This window comes from Cryptomeria japonica, chromosome 1 (assembly GCF_030272615.1).
Source record: "Cryptomeria japonica chromosome 1, Sugi_1.0, whole genome shotgun sequence".
In the NCBI taxonomy this organism is placed as follows: domain Eukaryota; kingdom Viridiplantae; phylum Streptophyta; class Pinopsida; order Cupressales; family Cupressaceae; genus Cryptomeria; species Cryptomeria japonica.
Window position 1 is genome coordinate 544,927,455 of NC_081405.1, and position 22,695 is coordinate 544,950,149.

The 22,695-nt window shown below is 40.2% G+C and overlaps 1 protein-coding gene across 7 annotated transcripts in view; it reads right to left on the reverse strand.

The window, feature by feature from the left end:
• LOC131044943 (uncharacterized) overlaps positions 1 to 22,695 on the reverse strand; it is a 148,547-nt gene that overhangs the window by 82,283 nt on the left and 43,569 nt on the right. For all 7 annotated transcript variants that reach the window (XM_057978429.2, XM_057978432.2, XM_057978434.2 and 4 more), the window contains 2 exons: positions 22,263 to 22,490; positions 21,840 to 22,006 (listed from right to left, as the gene is read on the reverse strand). In XM_057978429.2, the coding sequence (XP_057834412.1) occupies positions 21,840 to 22,006; positions 22,263 to 22,490 (395 nt within the window). The remainder of the gene's footprint in view (positions 1 to 21,839; positions 22,007 to 22,262; positions 22,491 to 22,695) is intronic.

Below are 22,695 nucleotides of genomic sequence, written 5' to 3' on the forward strand. Positions count from 1 at the left end.
CAGCAGCAGCATAATAAGTATTGACATGATGGATGGATATGACAGGGCAAAGATTTGGGATCTTGGTATTGACATGTGTGGTGCACTTCTTCAGTGGATCTATGATGAGTTGCTTCACTTGGGGTATAACATTGTTTATATCAAAGTAACGCAGCAGCTTGGTGGAGCAATGTTTCTCAGATTAGTATGGGATCTAGGAATAAGTCATTGTCATTGTATGGGTGCAGATTGCTTGAGGACAAGCAATCTCTAGGTTGAGAGGACTATAATGTCCCCAATTTTTAAAAGTGACAATCAATTAAATTAATTGTTATTAAGTTGTCCAAAATAAATATTTTTCAAAAGGATGGTTTATTATTAATTAATTTAATTATTAATAAAAGAAGGTAAAATAACATTATTAAATGTCAGTTTAGCTATCTCTGTAGGCAAAATCAAAGGATAGGAGATGATTGGCTAACCAAGGGGGACGCATACTTAGTCATTTGTTTGGCCTTGGTAAGCTTATAAGGTGAAAACTTTAAAATATTTCATTATAAGTCGCTTTTTTCTATAAATAGAAATATTTTATAAAGTGACTTTATAATGAAAGTTAATTAAATGAGAAGGATAAATTATAAAGTTAAAATAAAATTTATATTAAAATGGCCCCATTTAATGTTGTGTTAACCCTCAAAAAGGTACACCTAAGTTGGGAGGGAATATTATTTGGAATCATGGAATTTTGGAGCCCTAACTTGGGCATGGGAGTTTGGGAAGAAAAGAGACTTCACGGGAAGATTTTTGACATTCTTGTTATTCATTTTTTGGAGCTCTCAGCTAATTTTCAGATCTGCACGGCAAAAGCCGCTTTAGAGAGGTACTGGGGACGAAAACCGCCACTATTTTGGTGTCAAGACGTAACCCCTCACCAAATTTGCAAATTGGACATATAGGAGACTACTTTTCAGGTCATTAAGGACCAATTTCAGTAGTTTTAAGGGTCTAATCAGCAGCAGGTTGCATATGCAGTGAATTGGAGAAGGTTTGGTGGTCAACTACAGCAAAACATTCATCATATATGTCAGTCGTACCTTCCTCAGCTAGGTCGTACCATTCCCATTTGGCCTAGAATTTGGTAAAAATAGATACAAGGGTTTCAAGTCTGCAAATTACATTGATTCTCACTGTTGGTAATAAAGAACAATATTGTAACAGTTATTTAGGAGAAATAAGGTCATTTGTGATCAGCATATTCAATAAATCAGGGAAATTCTTCATTCCTGGAAGGGTTCACCTGGCAAGAAATCAGAATTCCATCTGGGTCTGCTTAGTTCTTCTCCAATTGCTTTTGGTAATTCATTCTAGAGTCGATAAAGTCATTTGGAGCTGACTCAACACTTAGCAAGCTAGTACATCAGCATATATTGAATTTCAGTCAAATAAGGAGGCTCAACCCAACAAGCTCAGGACTCCTGATTGTTCCAATCAGCATTCGGCATCTTTCACAGCCCCATCATATTAACAATGGATCACAACATTTTTGAGGTCCTCAAGCCTGCCGTACCTCTTTCTCGGCAGCCAAACAAGTTTGCAATATCATTTGTAAGTTGGATTTATAAGGTAGTGTTGGGATTTGTATATGGTAGCCACTGTATTTAATATTTTAATTTCCAATGTTGCCCTTGAATAATATTTGGTATGTATAAATAATATTTTGGGTATTTGCTGGTAGTTTTGGTAAATTGCTAATATTTCTGAAAATTCAAGTATTGTGCTATTTTAAATTTATAAATATAAAATTACATATTATAAGGTATATCTAATATTCTGATCTTCAACTGTTATAGATCAGATCTGAACATAATAGTCAGCGTAGGGTTTAAATTTAAAGCTTGCATTTGCTTTTAGCATTTAAACGAACTATTATATTCTAAAAAATTTAAATTTTCACAAATTATTAGCATTGTTGACGTGGTTTTTATGACAACGTCGAACACAGAATAAAGTTACCAACGGTCACCTTACTCTCTCTTGATCAAAGTTAGGCCGTGTGCTAAGATTGCAAAAAAGATCAAACGGCTGACTCCAAGGTTCCTTCAACGCATGAACGTGACTCAGTTGGCCTGATGTGATATGTTGGTAATCCAAGGGGCCTTAGGTTTGATCGTTTTTTCACTTCTTTACTGTGGCTTGGAACTTTATCATCAGATATAGCAATTTGGCGATGGTTCTGCTTTAAACAAAACTGGAATGAACTAGAATTTAAAGGGGAAAGAGTTAGAAAGATCTAAATCTACTCCTAAGGGCAGTGATATCAACAGATAATACTTTGGTGGACAAATTCCAAATAAACCAAGCTCTGCTTCGCCAAGATTAACTACAACTTTGCAAGAACTGGTGCAATCTTTTGAGGATGTTGAAGGATTTTCACATTGAGAAAGTGCACTTGAATACCCAACACGACGCAATCCAAGTGACTATCACAATCGAACTTAGCACAAATTTGGGGTTCACGCTAACTTTAGACTGCAACTTACAATCAACAAGATGCAAAAAGTATGAACCATGGAAATTCATCAAACACCATCACATTCTTCATTGAAATCAAAGCACTATACTACTACTCTAAGTGAGGAAGGTGAAACCATGCAAGCTTTGAAAAAATAACTTAAGTGGACAACATCAGAGAACAATGTTTCATTATTATTATCTCAAAACTTATCGCAACAATTTCATACAAGTCTCCCTTCGTTACAAATGAGGGGGGTCACCCCTTTATATAGGCTTCTGCCTTGGCTACATGCAAACCCTGATTATGGTTTTCCCTAAAAGATTCTCCACTCAAGATGCAACAAGGTGGGAATCAGCATTTAATACCCATTAAGCCCATATACAATAAATTCAAAAAAACCCAAAATGGTATCCATTAGTGCATTAAATGCACCCCATTACATCAGATTTACCCAAAATACAATGAATATTCCATGTAGGAATAAATGTCCATCATTCTCCATGCGACGGCTACATGTGGCAGGAATCTGTCATAAAATCTTTAATACGACGGTTGCATGCAAAAGATTCTTTATGCATTCAACATGCATTGACCAGTCCACCACTTGGTCAGAATATTCTTGTAATAAGTGCACTACCATGCCTTCACGAGACAGCTACATGTAAAAAGATGCTCCATTGACTCAACATGCGCTGACTTGATTACCACTTGGTGAGAAACCCTTGGAGAGAGAAAAATTTGATCCATGAAGAATTTTCTTTAAGTTTTTCGAACTTTCCTTGCTCTAGAGGAAATTTGTAATGATTTTCCACCATCTCCTATTTTTTAGGAACTTTCCAAAAATAGGGTTCCAAGTTCCAGGAGAGAGAAAATTCTCTCATGAATCCAAATCTGAAAGAATTTTGAAATATGGATGTGATTTGATGCCCGAAGATGGATTTTTTCAAAATTTATCCTGGGGGAAAATTCCTTGTTCAGTTCATCTTTGATTCCTTCCTTGCCTTGGAATTTTCATCTTCAATTCATCCTAGGCGTAGAATTCATGCAATGAAGGAATTTTTTTATTTTCTTTCCTAAGGGGATTTTCCTTTCTTCTTTATCCCTGACGTAATTTCCCTGCCTCTCTTTTCAACTTCTTCCTTGGGCGAAATTTTCATGTCATGGAGGAATTTCATCTTGGAAGGAAAATTCCCTCCTTACCTTCATTTGGCGCCCATTCCTTTCCTAAAGCACATTTTTTCCATGGTGAAGGAATTTTGATGTGGAGGAAAAATTCCTCCTTAACCTCATTTTGATGCACAATCTTGACCTTGATTCTACTTTACCCTTGAGGAAGGAATTCCCTCACGCCTTAGCCAAATTTCACATTTCTTAAAATTTCTTCATCTTGAAGGAAAGAAATTTCCATCACTTAGTCAATTTTTTTACTTTCTTGGAATTTTGTCTTCAAGGAAGGAATTTCCAACACTTAGTCATTTTTTTCAGTTTACTGGAATTCTATCTTGAAGGAAGGAATTTCCATCACTTCCTGGAATTTATTCTTCTTGGGCGCAATTCTTCCTTAAGGAAGGAATTTCTTCAATCATGAACCTTTCTTCCTGAACCTTGATTTTTATGTCTTGCTTCCAACCTTGGGCACATCTTGGTACTGGAGAAGAAATTCTAGAAACTTGTTCCTTGAGGAAGGAATTTTTGTGCTCTTTGAATTCATCATGTTCGCAGGGAGCCTTTTGACCAATTTTTCACATCTCCTAAAATTTAGGACCCGAGTCCAGGAGAGAGAGAATTCTCCTACAAATCCAAATCTACAAAAATTTTGAAATTTTGATGAGATTTGATGCCTCAAAATAGATTTTGATGCATCCAACTCCTGGGTACGCTGAACTAAGTCTCACGCAACTATTGCCTCCAACCTGGTGGTCAGCTCCTCCCGAGCCCTTTGTGCATCCACCAAGGCAACCTCACGTCCAGTCGAGACATACTCCGAGTTCCTCAAAGCATACCAGTCATGCCTGGAGGTGGCCACAATCCGCTGGCACAAATGCTAGGAGACACCTCAAATCCTCCATCACACTCCCCAAAGGCCAAAAACTGAACTGAATAACTCCCTAGTGTCATACAACTACGCGGACCTGCAATGCCTTCCCTCAAACTCTGTTTGTTCCCAACCTCCAAATCCGTCTCCCTCTACGGCTTATGGCTTCCCTGCCAATGCTTAGCTGCAGGCTTCTTTCTCACAGTACGAACAACCACAACACTTCCCGTGGTACTCTGTAGCTCAAAAATAAATTGGGGGTCTGAATTTCCAGTGTCCTGGCTTCAAACTCCAACGAATCATTTTAAATCTGGTCGTCGTCGTTTTTTTTTTTTGGCACTGTAATGTCACCGATGGCACCCCAACCATACAACCTCCCTGTACGGTCAACAATAGCACTAGCACCTCCAATCGTGCGGCCACCTTCCCGTGCGGTTGACACCCTTCTTACCATACGGACACACCTCCACTGGCACCTCCGATCGTGCGGCCACCTTCCCATGCGGTCGACACCCTTCTTACCGTACGGCGGACCATGACGATGGAGCTGCTGCGTGGTTGTGCGTCTTAATCTTTGCGTGCGTTTTCGGCACTGCGCGAGGCTGTGCGGGCTTTGTAGTTGCAGGTGCCACCGCACGACGGTGGTTACCACTGCCGGTGTCCACCGTACGGTGTTACCATCGCCGATGGCCCACCGCACGGTGGTCGCCATCGGTGTTACCACCGCCGGTGTTACCACCGCACGGTGGTCCGTTCCTATTTTTTTTATTTTTTTTTATTTTTTTTGACCGTACGGTCGCTGTCGTACGACCGTACATTTTTTTCATTTTTATATTTTGACCGTACGGTCGCCTGTCATACGATCGGGTCCCCTGTCTCTGGGATTGCCCTTCATCCTTCTCGGTTTTCCTCGCCCGAGAGTCGCTTGCTGTGGTCCTGTGCCTCTTGAGTCGCCTGCCTGGCCTCTCGAGTCCCCCTCCATCCTCTCGGGTCCCCCTCCGGGCTCTCGGGTGTCTGTCCGGCCTCTCGGGTCCCCTGCGCGCTTCGCGTGGTAGGGTTTCAATTTGTACACGTTGGTGGCCAATCTATTTTCAATGGCCATCGGAAGACCTGGAACCACAAATTCTACAAGGACCACGAACTCCTTCCCGTACATAAGAAGAAGAAGAATAATAAAGATTTTGAAGACTGCGGTCTTCCATACAGGGTTCCAATCGTTGCCAACACTCTTCGGATTATCTACGTCACCAGGGTTTGGGGCGTCTCCCTTCCAATATTCTTTGTATTCCGGCAGGTACACCTCTGTTGGTTGCTCCGGTTCCTCTACTTCGAGCCCGTAGCTTTGGAACATTTCATAATCCTCCATTTGCCAGTGGAAGAGCCCGTTAAGTGAGCATACCTCATCTTCAGAACATCCCTCCAAATCTAACACCCCTTCACTGTTCGGCTCCATCGCGTTCTTGCCCTTGCTTTCATCGGGACCCCCTTCCCCTTTATTAGAGTCCTCTGAGTCCGAGTCTGAAGAGGCGAGCTCTTCGCCAACATCTTGGGTGTGTAGGTCAATGGTATATTTCCGCCCTCCCTTCTCCATGGAAAGTGTATTTTTCTTCCAGTTGTCGTTTACCCTCGCGTTGATCAACCACGCTCTCCCCAGGATGGCGTCATAGCCTTTCTTCTTCAAGGGAATAACCACGAAATCTAACAAGAATGGTTGCGTACCAATTGTCACTTGCTGGGCCATCAACAGGCCGAGTGGCTTAATGCCGTGTTGGTCCGCTCCCACCAGGTTGAATGTGGGTGGCCACAGGGTGGGCTTCCCCAGCCGCTTCCATGTTTCTTCTGGTAGTACATTCACCCCAAATCCCCCGTCCACAATGGTGTCCTTCAAAATGGTCCCACAGATACCCATTTCTACCACAGCTGGGTGTCTACCACTGCTCACGGCTAGTAACATCGGGTTAGTCGAAGGGCTGACGGAAACCTCCACCTGTGGTGTACTCTTTGAAGTAGTGGCGGGAACCCCTACCTGTGGTGCACTCGACGATGCGATGCCGGGAACCCCTACCTGTGGTGCACTCGACGATGCGATGCCGGGAACCCCTACCTGTGGTGTACTCGATAATGCGGTGCTTTGTACATTGGTAAGGATGGCAGTCCTCAATTGTGGCATAGAGTCTAGAAGGTCTTTTACCTTTATCGGCACCTCTATCTGCAAGATTTGCCCAATGATGTTATTTTTCGCTTCCGTACAGAATGATGTACTCACCACCTCGTTGTCCCGTCGTTCGGTCGTCGTCTCACGTTCAATATTGGCCTTTGCCTCCCGTAATCTCTCCTTCTCCATACGGGGGTCGGGATAAGTGGCTTTTTTTGTTTGGGCGCGAGTGATCGCCAGTACTTCTTTCTCACCAGTCTTCTCAGCCTTCTCAATGTTGAGGAGATTAACCCCTGCCTGCGGGCAATTTGCGTCCTCATGGTCGCCTGGCCCACACCAACGGCAGAGGTGCTGAGGGGTGGCTTCCTTCGTGCAATCACGGGCGAAGTGCCCCCACTGATTACAGGCCCTACATTGGATAATTGGCTGGCCCTTGGCGTCATACTGGATACGGCTTCCGTTATTGTTATTGTTGCTATTCCTTCCGCCGCCGCGTCTGTTGTCCCGGTATCCTCCAGATGATGCCGTTGTGTTAGTATGTTGGCCGGTACCTGCTGGTGCAGATGTTGTGGCCTGCTCCGTGAACAGCACCTGGTTCATTTGCGTACCTCGGGTTTTCATGTTGTATGGGCACTCCTTGGTGGAGTGTCCCATCACTTGGCAGATCTCGCAGAATGCCTTCTTTTGGCAAGTACCCTTTGTGTGCCCTTCCTCTTTGCACTCAGTGCACCATATGTCCCCTTCGCTCCGACCAGTGCTTCTCATTATTTTGAATTCCTTTCTCATTCGCTCCATGTCTTTCTGGAGCGCTTGCACCCGTTTGCCAACCTCCTCGTCGCTGCTGCTTTCCTGTGAAGAGTCATTGTCCTCGGATGAGGATTTATTACTTTTCTTCTTCTTTGATGTTTTGTGTTCGCTCTCCAGGTCCATCGCCCTATTATAAGCGTTGTCATATGACGTCGGGGGTGCAATTTTCATCTTCCTCCGTAGGGAGGATTTCAACCCTTCAACGAACCATCGTTTCTTCAATCCATCTGCGGGTTGGCTTTCCATTTTACCCAAGAGTTCTTTCAGCCTCCGACTGTATGCCCGTACTGTCTCCCTGGTACCTTGTTTGGTACTGTATATCTCCGTTACAATTTCATTGTCATCACGGAGCAACCGAAACTCCCCCGTGAATTCCTTCTGTAGATTGGCCCACGTGGCCACTTTTTGCTTGTCCACATCGGAGTACCAATCTATGGCAACTCCTCGTAACGTGGCTGGGAACTACTGTACCCAGTCATCCTGGTCTATTACTCCGTTGGCGGACCAAATGGTTTCACATGTACGGCAGTGCCGTAAGGGGTCTTCCTTGCCCTCCCCTGTGAACTTTGGCAATTTTTGTTTACTCGCCATCCCGCCGCTGGGTCTCACTCCTCTAATTCCTTGTGTGCTTGTACCTGGCGATCCTCCGCCTCCTGCAACTGAACCTCCACTCGTGGGTCCTCCGAAAAAAGTTGCTAACACCGAACCAAACAAATTGCCTCCCGTACGGTACCCTTGTGCTCCCTCGGCACCTTCGGTCGTACCGTCACCTTCCGGTGTCTCCCTCCGGTTGGTTGTCTCCCTCCGGTTGTCCTCTGAAATGGACAAATTCTTTAGCAAGTCTCTGGTAGCGTCGATCAGGTTTAGACTTCGCCTTGTTTGTTCCACCAACTCTTCGCGGCTTCTTACCCTACGGTGGTATTCTGGCGAACTGTAGAGTTCTCCTTCGGCACCCTTCGTGACTCCTTCTGGCAGCCCTACAACAGTGTAGACAGTGTAGTTCTCTCCGTCTATCTCTGCCTCCGCAACCTCCGTGACACCTCCTGGGTTCCCTTCGGGCAACCCCTCGGCCGGTCGTCCCTCGGCAAGCTGCTTTAGCCTACGCCTTCGTTCTATCTGTTGTCTGAGATTCAACGCGGTTTGTGCCACTTCCCATTCGTCACTCTGTATCTTTTTATTTTTGTCCTTATTTAGTCTATTGGGCATAAGTCACTTCCATACACAGCAAACACACGCCATGTACACAAAAAAAAATTTATTATTTTTATTTTTATTTTGCCTTTCGGCCACAATTTATATCAGCAATGTGTCGAGATTATTACAAGGTTCAATTTCCTCCTGGCCTGGCACCATCTCGTTCCGTTTCCTGTCGACTGTTCTCTTCGTAGCGTTGCAGGATTTGTTGTCGTCGCTCTTCCTGGGCAATCTCCTCCAGGCAGGCCTGTTGTGCCAGTGATGCTTGTGCAAGCAACCGAGGGAGGTGGTTCATCAACCGGTTTACTGCCGGGCTAACCTCCAGCGCTGTCACACGGCACTTGGTGGGATTTCTGCCTCCGCCACCTCTCGTCGGATGTAGGTCTGAATGGCTACCTGGAGCAAAATTGAAAATTCTCGTGTTGTCGTGTCTTCTCCTGTGTAAAGTTCTGTTTGGGCGTCGTCGGCCTCTGGGTTTATTTCACCAACGGGTAGGCCCATTGTGTCTGTGCGCCATCCATGTCTTCCGTTCCTGAGTACGTCTAGGCAACGGCGCCAAATGTTTGCCCTCTCGGGTAAACGGTTAAATGCAAAAAGTAAATGCACAGAACATAATGGAAATACATTAAATAACCAGTCTCTATATTAATTCAACAGTCCATGTACATCAAGTGCTTATAACATTACATTTGACACGACTATCATGATCATACTTTGAAGAAAAGGTACACAATATATAATACCCGAAGGGGTGCGACACAACCATCGCGACTCCAACTACCTACCCGTCGGCTAACTAACTGACCGCCGTAACTCATTATTACCGACGACAACATAAACATAATATAACAACATAACATAATGATTATTCCCGGCAACAATTTCTGCTTTTTCATTCCTCTTTGACCCTTGGAATTCTCCTTTGCCTTGGACAAATTTTCAATTTCATTTTTGACTTAGGCGTGGAATTCATTTTGCATGGAATTTCATCATTTCCTTGATTCCCCCTGACTTAGTCATTTCAACATTCTTTCCTTGGCCAAGGTGCAATTCTCCATTTGTGAAGGAATTTGGATGTTTGTTCATTATCCTTGAAGATTCCATTTTGGCGCCTGTCCTTGACTTGGGGTGGATTTTAACTTTGGCCAGGGAATTCATTCTCTTTTTAACTTTCATTGTTGACCATGTTTTGGTGCCTTGACTAGTACTTGGGCACAATTTCTTTATGAGGGAGGAATTCATTGTTTTTTCATGAATTCCAAGGCCACTTGAGTTTAGCGCCCTACCAGGGAGTTGGGCGCTATTTTGACTATGTTGTGGAATTTTGCATTTTTGCATTCTTCCTTCTCCACCTTAATTTGGCACCCTCTCTAAGTACAGGGCAGACTTTTGCTAAGACCAAGGAATTCATTCATTTTCCATCTCTCCTTGCATTCTTCATTTTGGCACCCTATCTGAGGGTTCGGCGCAAATTTGTCTTAGTCATGGAATTCATGATTTTCCACGCTTTCCTTGGAGAGTTCATTTTGGCGCCTTACTTGGGTGTTGGGCGGATTTTTGCCAAAGGCAAGGAATTCACAATCTTTTCATCAAAATGTATACATGAAATATAACATTTAAGTATAAATGGCATTTCATTATTGGCAGGATGTTTGAGAGTGGCTTCAGATCTCTAGGAATTATAATGCAAATTCTAGTTTTTAGAAGATATTCTAAATTTCAGGCTTAGTCAAATTTTAGGCCATTTTCGGATCAGGATGACATTTGTGGATTGATGTGAATTTCTAGACTTAGATGATTTTTCAAGCTTTCCATTCTTGGACTGATTCCCATACTTAGCCAAATTTTGATCACTCTACTTGCTCTTTCCAACTTTCTAGATTTAGACGATTCTTCAGGAACGTTTAGTCTTCAGCGTCTCCAGGAATGTTCAGTCTTCAGTGTTTGCCTGCGAAGAACCTACCAAAAATAGATTTTCCCAAATAGTAAGTGTTTCAAAATATTAGGGTTTGGACAAAACAAGTCGGGAAAGCACTTACTAAAAAAAGAAACTTACTAAAAATAGTAAGTTGATTTTTGGCAAAATGAAGACATTCCGGGACTCAGTAAAATCCCTAAACAATAGAAACTTTCTAAAAATAAAGTTACTCCGTTTTCACTCAAATTTTATTGGGAGCTTCCTTAAAGGGTCCTGATTCCAGTTTTGCATTCAGTTTTTCCAAAACCCTAATTGAAACCCCTAAAATCTAGGACTAAAGATAGAAACCCTAAAACAGCCAAAACAAGCCCTAGACTTCACCAAATTCACTCAAACGAAAAGCAGACTTGACCAAATGACCCTCAAACACTTGCAAAGAAAAGAGACTAACGAAATTGCCACCAAAAGACCCAAGAAACCAAAACCAAAAGACCAAGAAGGCCTAAAAAGTAGGGGGTCCCCATTTGCAATGGGGCGATGTGTGAAAACGTCACAACAAGCATATTATAGAAGTTCCATCCCATATTTTACTTTTATCATTTATAAAAATAATCTCGAAATCACTATAGATGATCAGCATTTTCATATTACTTTCAGCTTGCATATCCCCACAAAAAAAAGGAAAATTGCACATTGTGTAAATCCAAATTCAGACACATTATAGTTGTATTAGAACTTAGATCTTGCCAGTCAGTAAGGTAAATACTAACAGTTTATTGTAGATCTACACCTTGGTTCCACATGATAGCCTATGAATCATGGCATTAATAAGCGAAGAAGATATGGAAATGTAGCTTTACAAAGCAGAGAAAAGCGTAATATTCCCAGTAATTTTTTTGGTTTTAAACACAACAAATACTACAGTGCACCCATTAAAGTTAGGAAAGATAATCTCAATACTGCTGAAAGTAACCCTCCACTTTCTGATCACCAAGAGCCCAATGTGGGAAGGTGAGAGCATATGGTGATAAGGGGATTGTTCGCTCACTGATCTACTGGAAATTACAATGCAAGTACAATATTGGGCAGCAAGCCAGCCCCTTCCACTTTTCAGTGGGATAAAGACCAAGAACTTGGCGGTAAACCAGCGAAGGGAACAAGAGCATAACCAGAACCAAATCACTCTACCGCTTATGCAACGGGAGGACTTATACATAAAAACTATCACTCAACTGCATATTTCAGCGGGAGGACAATATCACTCAACCACTTTCTCACTGGGAGGACAAAGCTGAATTACAAAACATGAAGGCGGCTAAGCCATCCTCTTCCACTTGTTCAGTGTGAAATACCATATAATGCAACTAGAATGATTGATCAGTACTACTGAAACAATCTTACAAAGATAGAGATGCAAGAGAAGATAAGAGTTAAGTACATATCTCAAGTATTCAATATCAAATTCACACAACAAAATCACTACTTGCTGTTCTGAAATCAGAGTCAATAATACGCAGAACTAGCCACACCCAAATCCACTAAAATGCTCGTAACTTTCCCAAAACTAAATGAAATCACGTCAAACCAAATGCAAATGAATAGCATAACTTAGGCAATCAGTTCAATACCTTAAAACATCAACTGGAGAGCCACGCAAATGATGCACGCAACCCAATGCAAATCTGGAAATGGCGCTATAGCTAAATATTTCGATTTGCAACCATAAATTAGGGAGTTCACCAAATGCCACGCCAATGTAGAAGAACGATTGTCTCTCCAATAGGCTTCTAATGAGCCTTCACCCAAAACGATGGACCCAACACGCAGATAGCTACGAACCAAACACACTTCCAGCCGACACACACCAGCAACTCCAAAAAATGCAGCAGCACACAACTCTTCAAAACACACCCAATGCAATCCCAAGTATCACCAAGTAGTTCACATATTCGAACCATAGCTAGGAGTGATGTCTCACACTTGAAACTGGAAAGAAAGATCTACGAGGTTTTCACCCTCGAAGAAGTCTGGAGTCATTCCAACAACATAACGATATATTTTCTCTAGATGATCAAATGAGGAGCCAAACACTTGTATATATAGCTTTTGAAGTCTGGAATTCAAATGAAATTGCCTCCAAATTCACCTCTTCCAAATTGCATTTCGTTTCAAGTGGTGGACCCAAGTATGGCGCCCACTTCCTAAGTCAAAAATCGCGCCTAAGAGAGAGGACCACGATTTTCGCATAAAATAGCTTTGATGTATAAAATAAAGTCTCCTTTCAATCATCAAATAATTCGCCTAGGCAAACTTAGGAAGAAAATTGTTGGTTGAAAATTTTGTACACTTGGGGAAATATACAAAATTGTGGTTTCAACCACAGCACACGAGTAAAAAACTCTCCTAATTAAGGGAAGGCTCCACCTATCTAACTAAAACTGAAATAAAAACAGGATGAGACAGCAGTCTTCCTTCTTTCTTCAAGAAAGACAATATCCTTTTCTCTTCACAGAAAAGGATAGCGATTGAATATGAACAGTAGTAACCACTTTTAAGTAAAATGAGAAAAAGGAAATGAAGTTTCCTGAAAGCGCAAAGACTTTCGTCACTTCCTTCGGGACGGGACAACAATATCAAGCTCAAAGACTTGACTATCGGAAGTCCTATCTACCCTTTGCTATACTAAATTTTACAATGAATAAAAGACAACAGCTCAAAGACTGGAATAATTTATTCTTTTAACACAAAGACAAGAACTAATGCAAGCTCAAAGACTTGCTGCTATTTCTTATCAAACAATAATTTTTCCTCAAGAATAGACGCAAGCTCAAAGACTTGCTGCTCCTTCTAGAGATTTCCTATTTTAATTAATCTTCTCTACTTGCAGCTCAAAGACTTCAAATCAGATTGGACTAAGCTCCTTTAGAAACACTTTGCATAGAGTAAACAAAAAGAATCAAACTCAAACTTGTAGCTCAAAGACTCAAAACTTGAGTAATCCTTCTTTATTATTCTTCAAAACCTTCCATTCACATACATAAGCTCAAAGACTTTTTGCTGTAAATTTGGCAGAGTTTTTGCTTGCTTTCCCAAAAGATAAAGATTACAAAGGACCCTCTCTTCTATTTATAGGAGAGGAGCCTTGAGAAAAAGGTGGGAGGATCCTAACTAACTTGAGAAATTCCCTCAACCACCAAGACCTATTCAACAACTAATTATGACTTCATTAACTAACTAAGACTTATTCCAACTACAGTCCTAATCGGACACAACTTGTAGTTGCCTTACAAATAATTAAAAAAATGCAAGTGATGACAACTTGCAATTACAAAAATGCAAGTGATGACAACTTGCCGAAAGGGAAACTACAATTCTGAAATTACAATTTTAAAATTTTATAACAAGTGTTAAAAACACTTAAGTTGCACCTTTTGAAGATATGAACAATTCGAACTTCTGAATAACTTTCTGCAATTCATCAGGATCTGGTTCATGAGTGTTCATAGCCACCACACTAGTCTTTACGATGACATCATGGCATTGGCATAGCGTGGAATTGCCCTTTTCCAATGCTGACTGGATTTCCTGCAACTCAGTTTGATACTTAATCAATATTTGAATGGAAGCGATTGAGAATTGCTCACTTCTCCATTCATCATGAATCTTGAGTTGCAGATCTGCAAGAACTTCTTCCTCGGGCAGCAGCTCATCATTCTGATTTAAAATGTCATAGGATGCCTTTTTACAACGGGAGGTAACATCTTGAAAGACTGCTTCACGCAACTTTAAGGTTTCATCAATTTCTTCAATGAGTGATTTGAGAACAAGAGATTTGTTCTCCAGAAGTTCCTCATATTCAATGTACATGACTCTGGAAGGAATTACGTCATGCACCTGAAGAACGCCCAACTGATGTTGAGGCATTTTTCGCCAAGAAACTAAATTTCCCTCAACCTTCTCCAAATTTAGTTTGAAAGCACCCAAGATTTGATTCAACTTATCTTCAATGATCTCCAATTTAACCATTGTTTCAAATACCTGTCTTATGACTTGTGAACATAAGTCATGCAATTGATCAACCCAGGTGTCTAAGGCTTGAACCTTTTGGGCGGCTCTCTCGATACCTTGGATTGGTTCGCTGACCCTGGAAGAAATAGGTACTTGGCCTTCTCCACTTGAAGGTTGAGTAATACTTTGGATGGCTGCCATGAGTCTTTGATTCTCTACTTCCAGTTGATCTTTCTTGGCCAACACCTCATCATACCGTTGTACCAATGTAGCCATTGTTTGTTGAGCATCATGCTTGACAACCTCATGAGTCTGCTTACCCAGTTGCACTTTGGTGATCCGATAATCAGCTGCTTGCATTTCTTCAACTGGTTTATCCGATATTGGTTCAGCAATTTCTACCACTCTCATCCGATTTTCATCAACGGTCACCCTTGAAATTGTCTTTGCCCTCTTAACAGCTTTAGGTTTTGATTGTTTCAACTGTTGGTAGTCAAAGGGATCAGGTGAGATCACCTGCTTCTTCCTCTTTGCAGTAAAGGAACTGAGCCATGGAGGTAAAGCCATTAACTCTGATTCTGGGATAGAGGGAGAAGCAGTTTCTGTTTGAATAACTGTGGTGACCTTGGGAGAAGTGTCCGTCTGGATAGCCACCATAGTCTGTTGAGTGACGACAGGATGTGATGAAGATGTCATGAACTCATCAAAACAGGTCATAGAAGTATCAATATCAGACACAGGTACATATGAAGGATCTTCCGAAAAGATATTCAACAAATTTTCCTGAGAATGACCTTGAGATGGTTCTGCTGCTGAAAGTGGAAGGACGCTCTGCGAAGATTCTGAAACTGAAGGGGCAGATTGAGAGCTCACATCTATCACAGGAGGAAACATGGGTACCTCAATAGGAAGTGAAGAAAGAGAATTATGTGGGGACTCCGTAGAAAGCGACTGAGGAGCATTATCAGATTGAGTTTCTTCCTCTGAAGCTTCAGGATCAATCACATGAATTTCCAACTGTGGCTTCTCCTTGCCTTGAATTGTTATTTCCTAAGGAAGAAGCACCATTGCACGGCTGACTCGCAATTTAATCCTCGTACTAGAAGAGGATGCACCTTCTTTGTTGTCTAGTTGAATTTCAGACTTCCGCCCAAGAGGACCTGTAGAATCATCTTCTTTCCCAACCTTAATCTTAATGAGCTTGACACCATTATTCTTAAGCCAGATATTGGTATTGGCAAGAACTGACTGAAATCCATCCAAGATAGAAGTGCCTTCCTTATGGGACCAGTGGATAGAAGGAAGTGGAGCCTCATCAACATTCTGATTGACAAACTCAGGATCAAGAACGTTGCCATCATCAATCATACCTTGTGACACGTTCACGAGGTTTAGATCCACAATCTGTTCTGCAGTGAATCGGCAGTAATCCATCTTGCGAATCTCCTTTTCAGTACGGAGATCAACCCAAATATCTTCTATCCGGTGTACATGGATGAAGGTCTTCTTGATCTTCTCCTTCATGCCTCAATAATCGAAATCAGCTCTAGGTTTGAATCTTTTGAATCTAATTTCCTGCAACTCAGTCTCCATAGCCCGGGCCTTGATTGAAGTCATTAGAGAATATTGACCAATCTTCAATGGGTTGTTGGAAGAAATACCCATGCCAACCTTGTGCTTAACTAACAGATATGTATGCACAGCCATGATCTGCCTTCCCAATTCCATGAGAATAATCTTATCTGTTGGGTATCGTGGGAGCATGTAAGGCTGCCCGCCATAGCATCCAACTCTCATGTAGTTAAAAGTTGGAAATTGGAGAAACAAACAACCATATTCTTTCACCTTTTCCCATGCTTCATCTGAGACTCTTTTGTTTTTCAGGTTCTTGTCAAATTGACACAAATAATGACCAAAGAAAGCGTCCTGAACCCTTCTGAAATGAGACATACTTGATCTTAGAGGCAACTGATCATAGTATTCCCAAACCGGTACAAGCATGCGGTCACCCTCGGTGGAAAGACCTAGGAAATGTCTCAGTGACGCAGCAATATACACGAGATATGAATTCATGTAGAAGGTGAAGGTAGTAGAGACGACTGCAAGTTGCTCACACAAAGCATCACTAATGATCTCACCCCAACAGATATGCTGAGACTGCCTTATTAACATAATAAATTGGTACATCCAAGGTTCAAAAACATTGGAATGCTCCAATCCCATCATACGGCTAAGAAGAGTAATAGTATCACCGATCTCATTCTTGAAATCAGATCGATATAACTTTGCCCATCTGGTAAGCGCAATGCGAGGTTCATGAATCCATTTGTTGATATGACGCTTACAGTCTTTCTCCCTTTTGGCAAAGTATCCAGCTGCACTTTGCTTGGAGATCTCTATATAAATGGTTTCAGAAGGTATTTTGAAAACCCTCTCTATAGCTTCTGCATCCAAGCGAATGATCACTTCTCCATCATCATTTTTAATAACTCATGTCTCTTTGTCAAAATGATGAGCACATGCTAGAATAAATTCTGGTTCTAGGGCAGCAACTGGAAAGGATGCGGCATGATGGATATGGCTGTCCAACAACCGTTGCATATCCCCCTCCTTCGGATCTTCAATCCTTTGTACGAATTCGGACATGTCAACATGCCCTATCTCAGTATCCTGGATATGATCAAGGGAGGAGGAAACCTGTGACTGCGGAACTTCATTTTGGTATTTATCATACCTATATTTCATCTTTTTTGGAGTGGGAGATGACGATACATCTGTCATCTGGAAACAGCTGGGAATGCTGCAATGTAAATCCAAGAGTATCAAGGCAACATCAAAGTCAGTATCTTTAGACATTTTCACTCCTCCAAATGGGAAAGTTCAACTTTCGTACTTTGGCTTTGTGAGAGGAAATATAAGAGGTGGAAAAATAAGTTTTTGACTTATTTCAGGTTTTGAAACATGTTTTGCAAGTACACAAGAGGGAAGTACAAACGTGCAATCGGGTTTTAAATTCCGAATGCAATTATACTTGCAAAACACGAAGCATGAATAAATGGAAGGAGAATGAATTTTCAGTTTGGAAGTTGGGAAGAACACATTTGCAATTGATTTCCTAAATCCAAATGCAAACTTATTTACAAACTGAAAATCGAAGGAATGGACGAAAAAAAGGTATTTAGGCATGCGGGAAATGACGAAGACGATAAGTACGAATAAGGGAATTGGAAGCGGATAGGTAAAATGAATTTTGGGAAGATCACTTGGAACTTTGTCATGCCAAAATGGGAAGAACTTTCAACTTGCAATCCGGATTTCAAAACCCGAAATTGGGAAGAACTTGATTTTTTCGTCATTGAAACTTCATTTTTGGACTAAAGAAGGTTAAGTCTTTGTCCAAAAAGGGAAGAACACATTTTGAGGTAGAACTTTTCACACTTGCAAATTTCTTTGCAAATTAGGAAGATTGCAAATTGGGAAGAACACATTGGGAAGAACACATCTTTCTTGTTTTGAAACTTGATCTTTTGGATCAAAGAAGGTTAAGTCTTTGTCCAAAAAGGGAAGAACACAAATTTTCCTCTTACTTGCAATCGGGTTTTACAAACCCGAATGCAAGTAAAGAAGGAGAATTGCAAAGGGGAAGAACAACTTTACTTTACAAATTTCTTTGTAAAATGGGGAATTTCCTCTCATAAACCCAATATGAACATGAACAAAACTAAAACTAAACAAGGAAATGCAAGGAAAGAAATAAGAAAGAGATACAAAAAATAAAAATTACCTTGCAAGGTTGAGAAGAAATCCAAACTTGGAGAATCAACCCAACATGGAAGATGATGCCCTTTAAATAGAATTTACACAAAGGAAGAAACTTAGCCACGCATGGTGACCAAAGAAAAACCGATTTGCTATAAAAATGCCACGTAAAAATGCCAAGGAGATGGTTCAAAACTGATTTCATTCACCATTAAATACAAGACAAAGCAAAAACGATTTAGGAATGAAAGCATACCTTATAGGCGAAGAATGCATTCTTGGCAAAAAACGTGACTGGTTTTTAGGGCCTTTTTGCAAATCCGAAACCAAAAATGTGCATAAAATGGTTTAATAAATGCTTAGAATCCAACGCATTTATGATTGAGCCAAAAACGCCTTAGAAATAGATGGATTCAAACCCCCAAACCATGGCAAATCGCATGAATGCATGATTCAGAAAAAACGCTTTGAAGAAGACAAATGGCGAAAAAAAGGTTTAATGAATGCGTGGAAAATAGGTTTGAATCCTTCAAAGTTGCAGCAAATCCACATTTGGAAGGAATCCCTACATTTCCTCCAAAAAATTCGAACCTAAATCAGCTTGCAATGGCATGGAAGAATTTCGGGTTTTAGAAACAAAACAACAAGTTTTTCAAAATGTTCATATTTTTGCCTCTAAGGCCAATTTCGGGTTTTAGAAAAGAAATTACAAGTTAAATTACTTGTAAGAGGGAAATAGAATTGCTTTTACAAGTGATTTCACTTAAAACATGTAAAGGGGTTTTAAAATCCCATTTACAAGTTTTATTTTAACTTTATAAAAATAACTTTAAGTTATAAAGACATGCAAAGGGGTTTTAAAATACCATTTACAAGTTTTATTTTAACTTTAAGTCAAACTACTTGTAATGGGGGTTTTAAAACCCCCATGACAAGTTTTTATAAAAACTTTCAATTGGAGAAAAATTCCCCTACAAGCCTAAAAGCTTCAAGGGGGTTTTGGAAAACAAATTACCAGTTACTGGTAATTATCGAAAAATTACCCTACATTGACGCAAAAACATAGCAAACGGACTCGAAACGCGACGAAATTCGAAACCTAGCTTGGGGATGGATCAACAATCGATCCAGTCCAAGGATGGAGCGAATTTCTACCTCGGGAAGCATGCCATAGAGTAAAATTTTTCATTTTTTAACAAAAATTTCTATGTGATAGTCCAATTTTTGAAATCAAAAATTGAGGACAACAAAAATCACATTATGCACAATTCCCCATATCATCAATTAGTAATAAAATAATTAAATATTAAACCTTAGGATAAGGAAATAATATTTAATTAAATCGCTTATAACTCCAATACTGATTATCAACAAAATCCAGAATGAGGCTGAGCAATGAGGATCACTGAACTACGTTGAATCAGGACCAAATCCAGGACTGCCAAAAATAGAATGCCCAAATTGCCACTTACTAAAAATAGTAAATTATGAAATATTGCTCCGAAAATCGTGATCTTCGCAACCAGATAAAGATCTTGGCGATCTTAGTAACACTGCACCATCCAAACAGCCAAACCCTAACTTACTAAAAATATTAAGTTAACATTCCACCCCTGACAAGCTTGGTCAGAACTCCATAGAATATGGAAACCCTAATTCTCCTTTCCACATAACCTACGAGTCTCCGGAATAAGCCAATGGACCACTGAATGCATTATCACAAGGAAGGGGACATTACAAAAAGGCTCTAGCACTTGCCTCAGTTGAAAGATGAATTACTCAACTTGTTGGAGGAAGTGGAATTGATTATCTATGGTAGAATGGAGATGATGCAACTTATGATTGCATCAATGACTTATTTGGTTAAGCCCTAGCTTTTGAGGCACACAAATAAAGATGTGCAACTTGTAGTTATCTCTTATATTAGTGAAATTACAAGAATAACGGCACCTAAAGTCCCATGCAATGATGCCACAATGAGGGAGATATTTCAGTTGATTGTTGAAAGTTTTCGAGGTTAAAATGAGATCAAAAGTCCTTCATTTGCAAGGAGGCTCACGATTCCAGAACTGTTACAAAAGTCAATTCATGTGTTGTGATGCTGGATCTAGAATGTGATGAATTCACTCTTAAAATGTTTCAACATTTCTTAGCAACTACCAATAAGAATCATGCAGAAAATGTAATAGCCTCTATGAAGACAATTATGACCTTGGTTTTGAATGAGTTACGATATTTCCCAACGACTGTTATATGTTTTATTGGTTCTGAATGAGTGATGATACTTCCCAAGCTTCCTCTTATTGAATTCCAATGCCAAAATATTCCATAGGAGAACTTCTATGCACCTTTTTTCAAGATCACTGTTATGATGACCACTGCCAATTCATCCTTTCAGCCCTTCTTGAGGCAGAATTTTGCACAAAGATACTCTCTTTGAGAGGAAGTGGACACCCCACTGCCAAGAGGTTGCATAACCCATTGAGTGATCATGTCAACAATGCTGATTTTAATTAATTCATGCTTTCCATTAGGGTTTTAGGATCCGATGACCTATTGCTAAAGAATATTTGTGAGTTTTGCATAAGATAAGAACATGCTGATTTGCCAATGGCATGCCATAATTCATAGATAAGTACCTATAAGAAGTACTGATATATATCAACCATGTCTCCATGCTAAGTTCCCCAACATAGATCTCTCAAATAAACCCAAAACAAGAAGGAATAAGAAAAAGAGAATGCAGAAGAGGTTGTTTTGCATTAGGAAGCTAATTGTGATTGTTTGAATGATACAGAAGAGGACAATTTACAGAAGTTGTATGCGAAAGAGGAGGTTGTCAGTTTAACCTCTGAAATAGGACCAGTTTTGAACATTCTTTTATCCTATGCTTTTTAAACTTGAAAAAAAGTCCATCATGGAATTTCCTTTGTTAAATTAGACTTTATGGTTCATTGATCATTCCATACCCACTATTGTTGTGCCTAAATATGTTGCCATAGGATACATATAGTGGATAGTTACATTGTTAATGTTTTTTGTTCTATTAGCTGTGTCCAATACAATAGGACATCTATGTTGTATTTATTTTTTTATGGTGACAAAGTATTCCTAAAACCTACATGTGCATAATATACTTATCATTGTGAGATATGTGATGTGTTCTTTGGCCCACCTGCAGTTATTAAATCATATGCTAAAGAAAAGCGCACTAATTGGCATTTGCAAAAATTTCAGGGACATTCGATCAACAATCAAAGTCTGTGATTAGGATGTTTAGGGACAGTCTAGCTACTGCAAATTGTGTGATTAATAGATATAGACTCTATCTATAGACTGCAATGAAAGTCAATTACATGGAAAGAAATTTTGTAGAAAGGTTTCACAATCACTATTGTGGCAACATATAATATTTACAAATGTAGAAAAAACAACAGCTCAGAACATAATGCTGATTAAAAATGTGCACCTGCCAATCAAGACAATTTAGCACTATATGCTCTGCCTGCCCAACCATGAAATTTAATTCTTGAAGCTGACTAGGAGAAGAAACCTCAGCAAATGCACCAATCTGTTTTCTTTCACTGTCATATATATACCCATCACTGATGAACAGACGATTGATCTTTGCAATTGCTGAACAAACCCACATCTGATTTTAAAACATTTACTTGAAAAAGCCAACAGCCACAATCAAATTTGATGTCTAGTATCTTAGAGACACATAATTTTGTTTCCGTGCCTGTAAAAGATTTAATCTTCCTGGATAATTGTGTGCTTGCAGACGAAAAATTAGTAAATTACAATTAGTCATTCTTGGTCCTCTGAATTCCTTTTTTTTTTCCTAACAAGCAAAATACATAATCATGATAATCAGATTAAAATTTCTTACAGGCCCATTCACTGGCAAGTTGCTCGCTATCTGAAGAGAAAATAAATGTATTCCAGCCTCTTTCAACAGCAGTAGTCATGACATGCTTGTTTTCTGTCCATATCCAAACTATTTTTTCCTGATCATGATTAAAGGGGTTCACTGCAGAATAGGTTTTCATTTGACACCGTATTGAACCCATTTTGATATCCCTTAGAAAGGAAGAACGCGAAAATCTGAAATACCTACCTGCAAATGGAACGATGCACTACATTACATGTTTGTTTATGGAAAGGAAAACTTGTGAATAAATTTGAAACGGAATGGCACATGAAGAATGAAAATGCTTATTTTCTAATGAGAAATAACAATTAATAATATAAATACTATACAGTAAGAGGAAAGAAATATACAATGCAAAGAAAAAAAGTGAAGAAAACATGACAGGACCAAA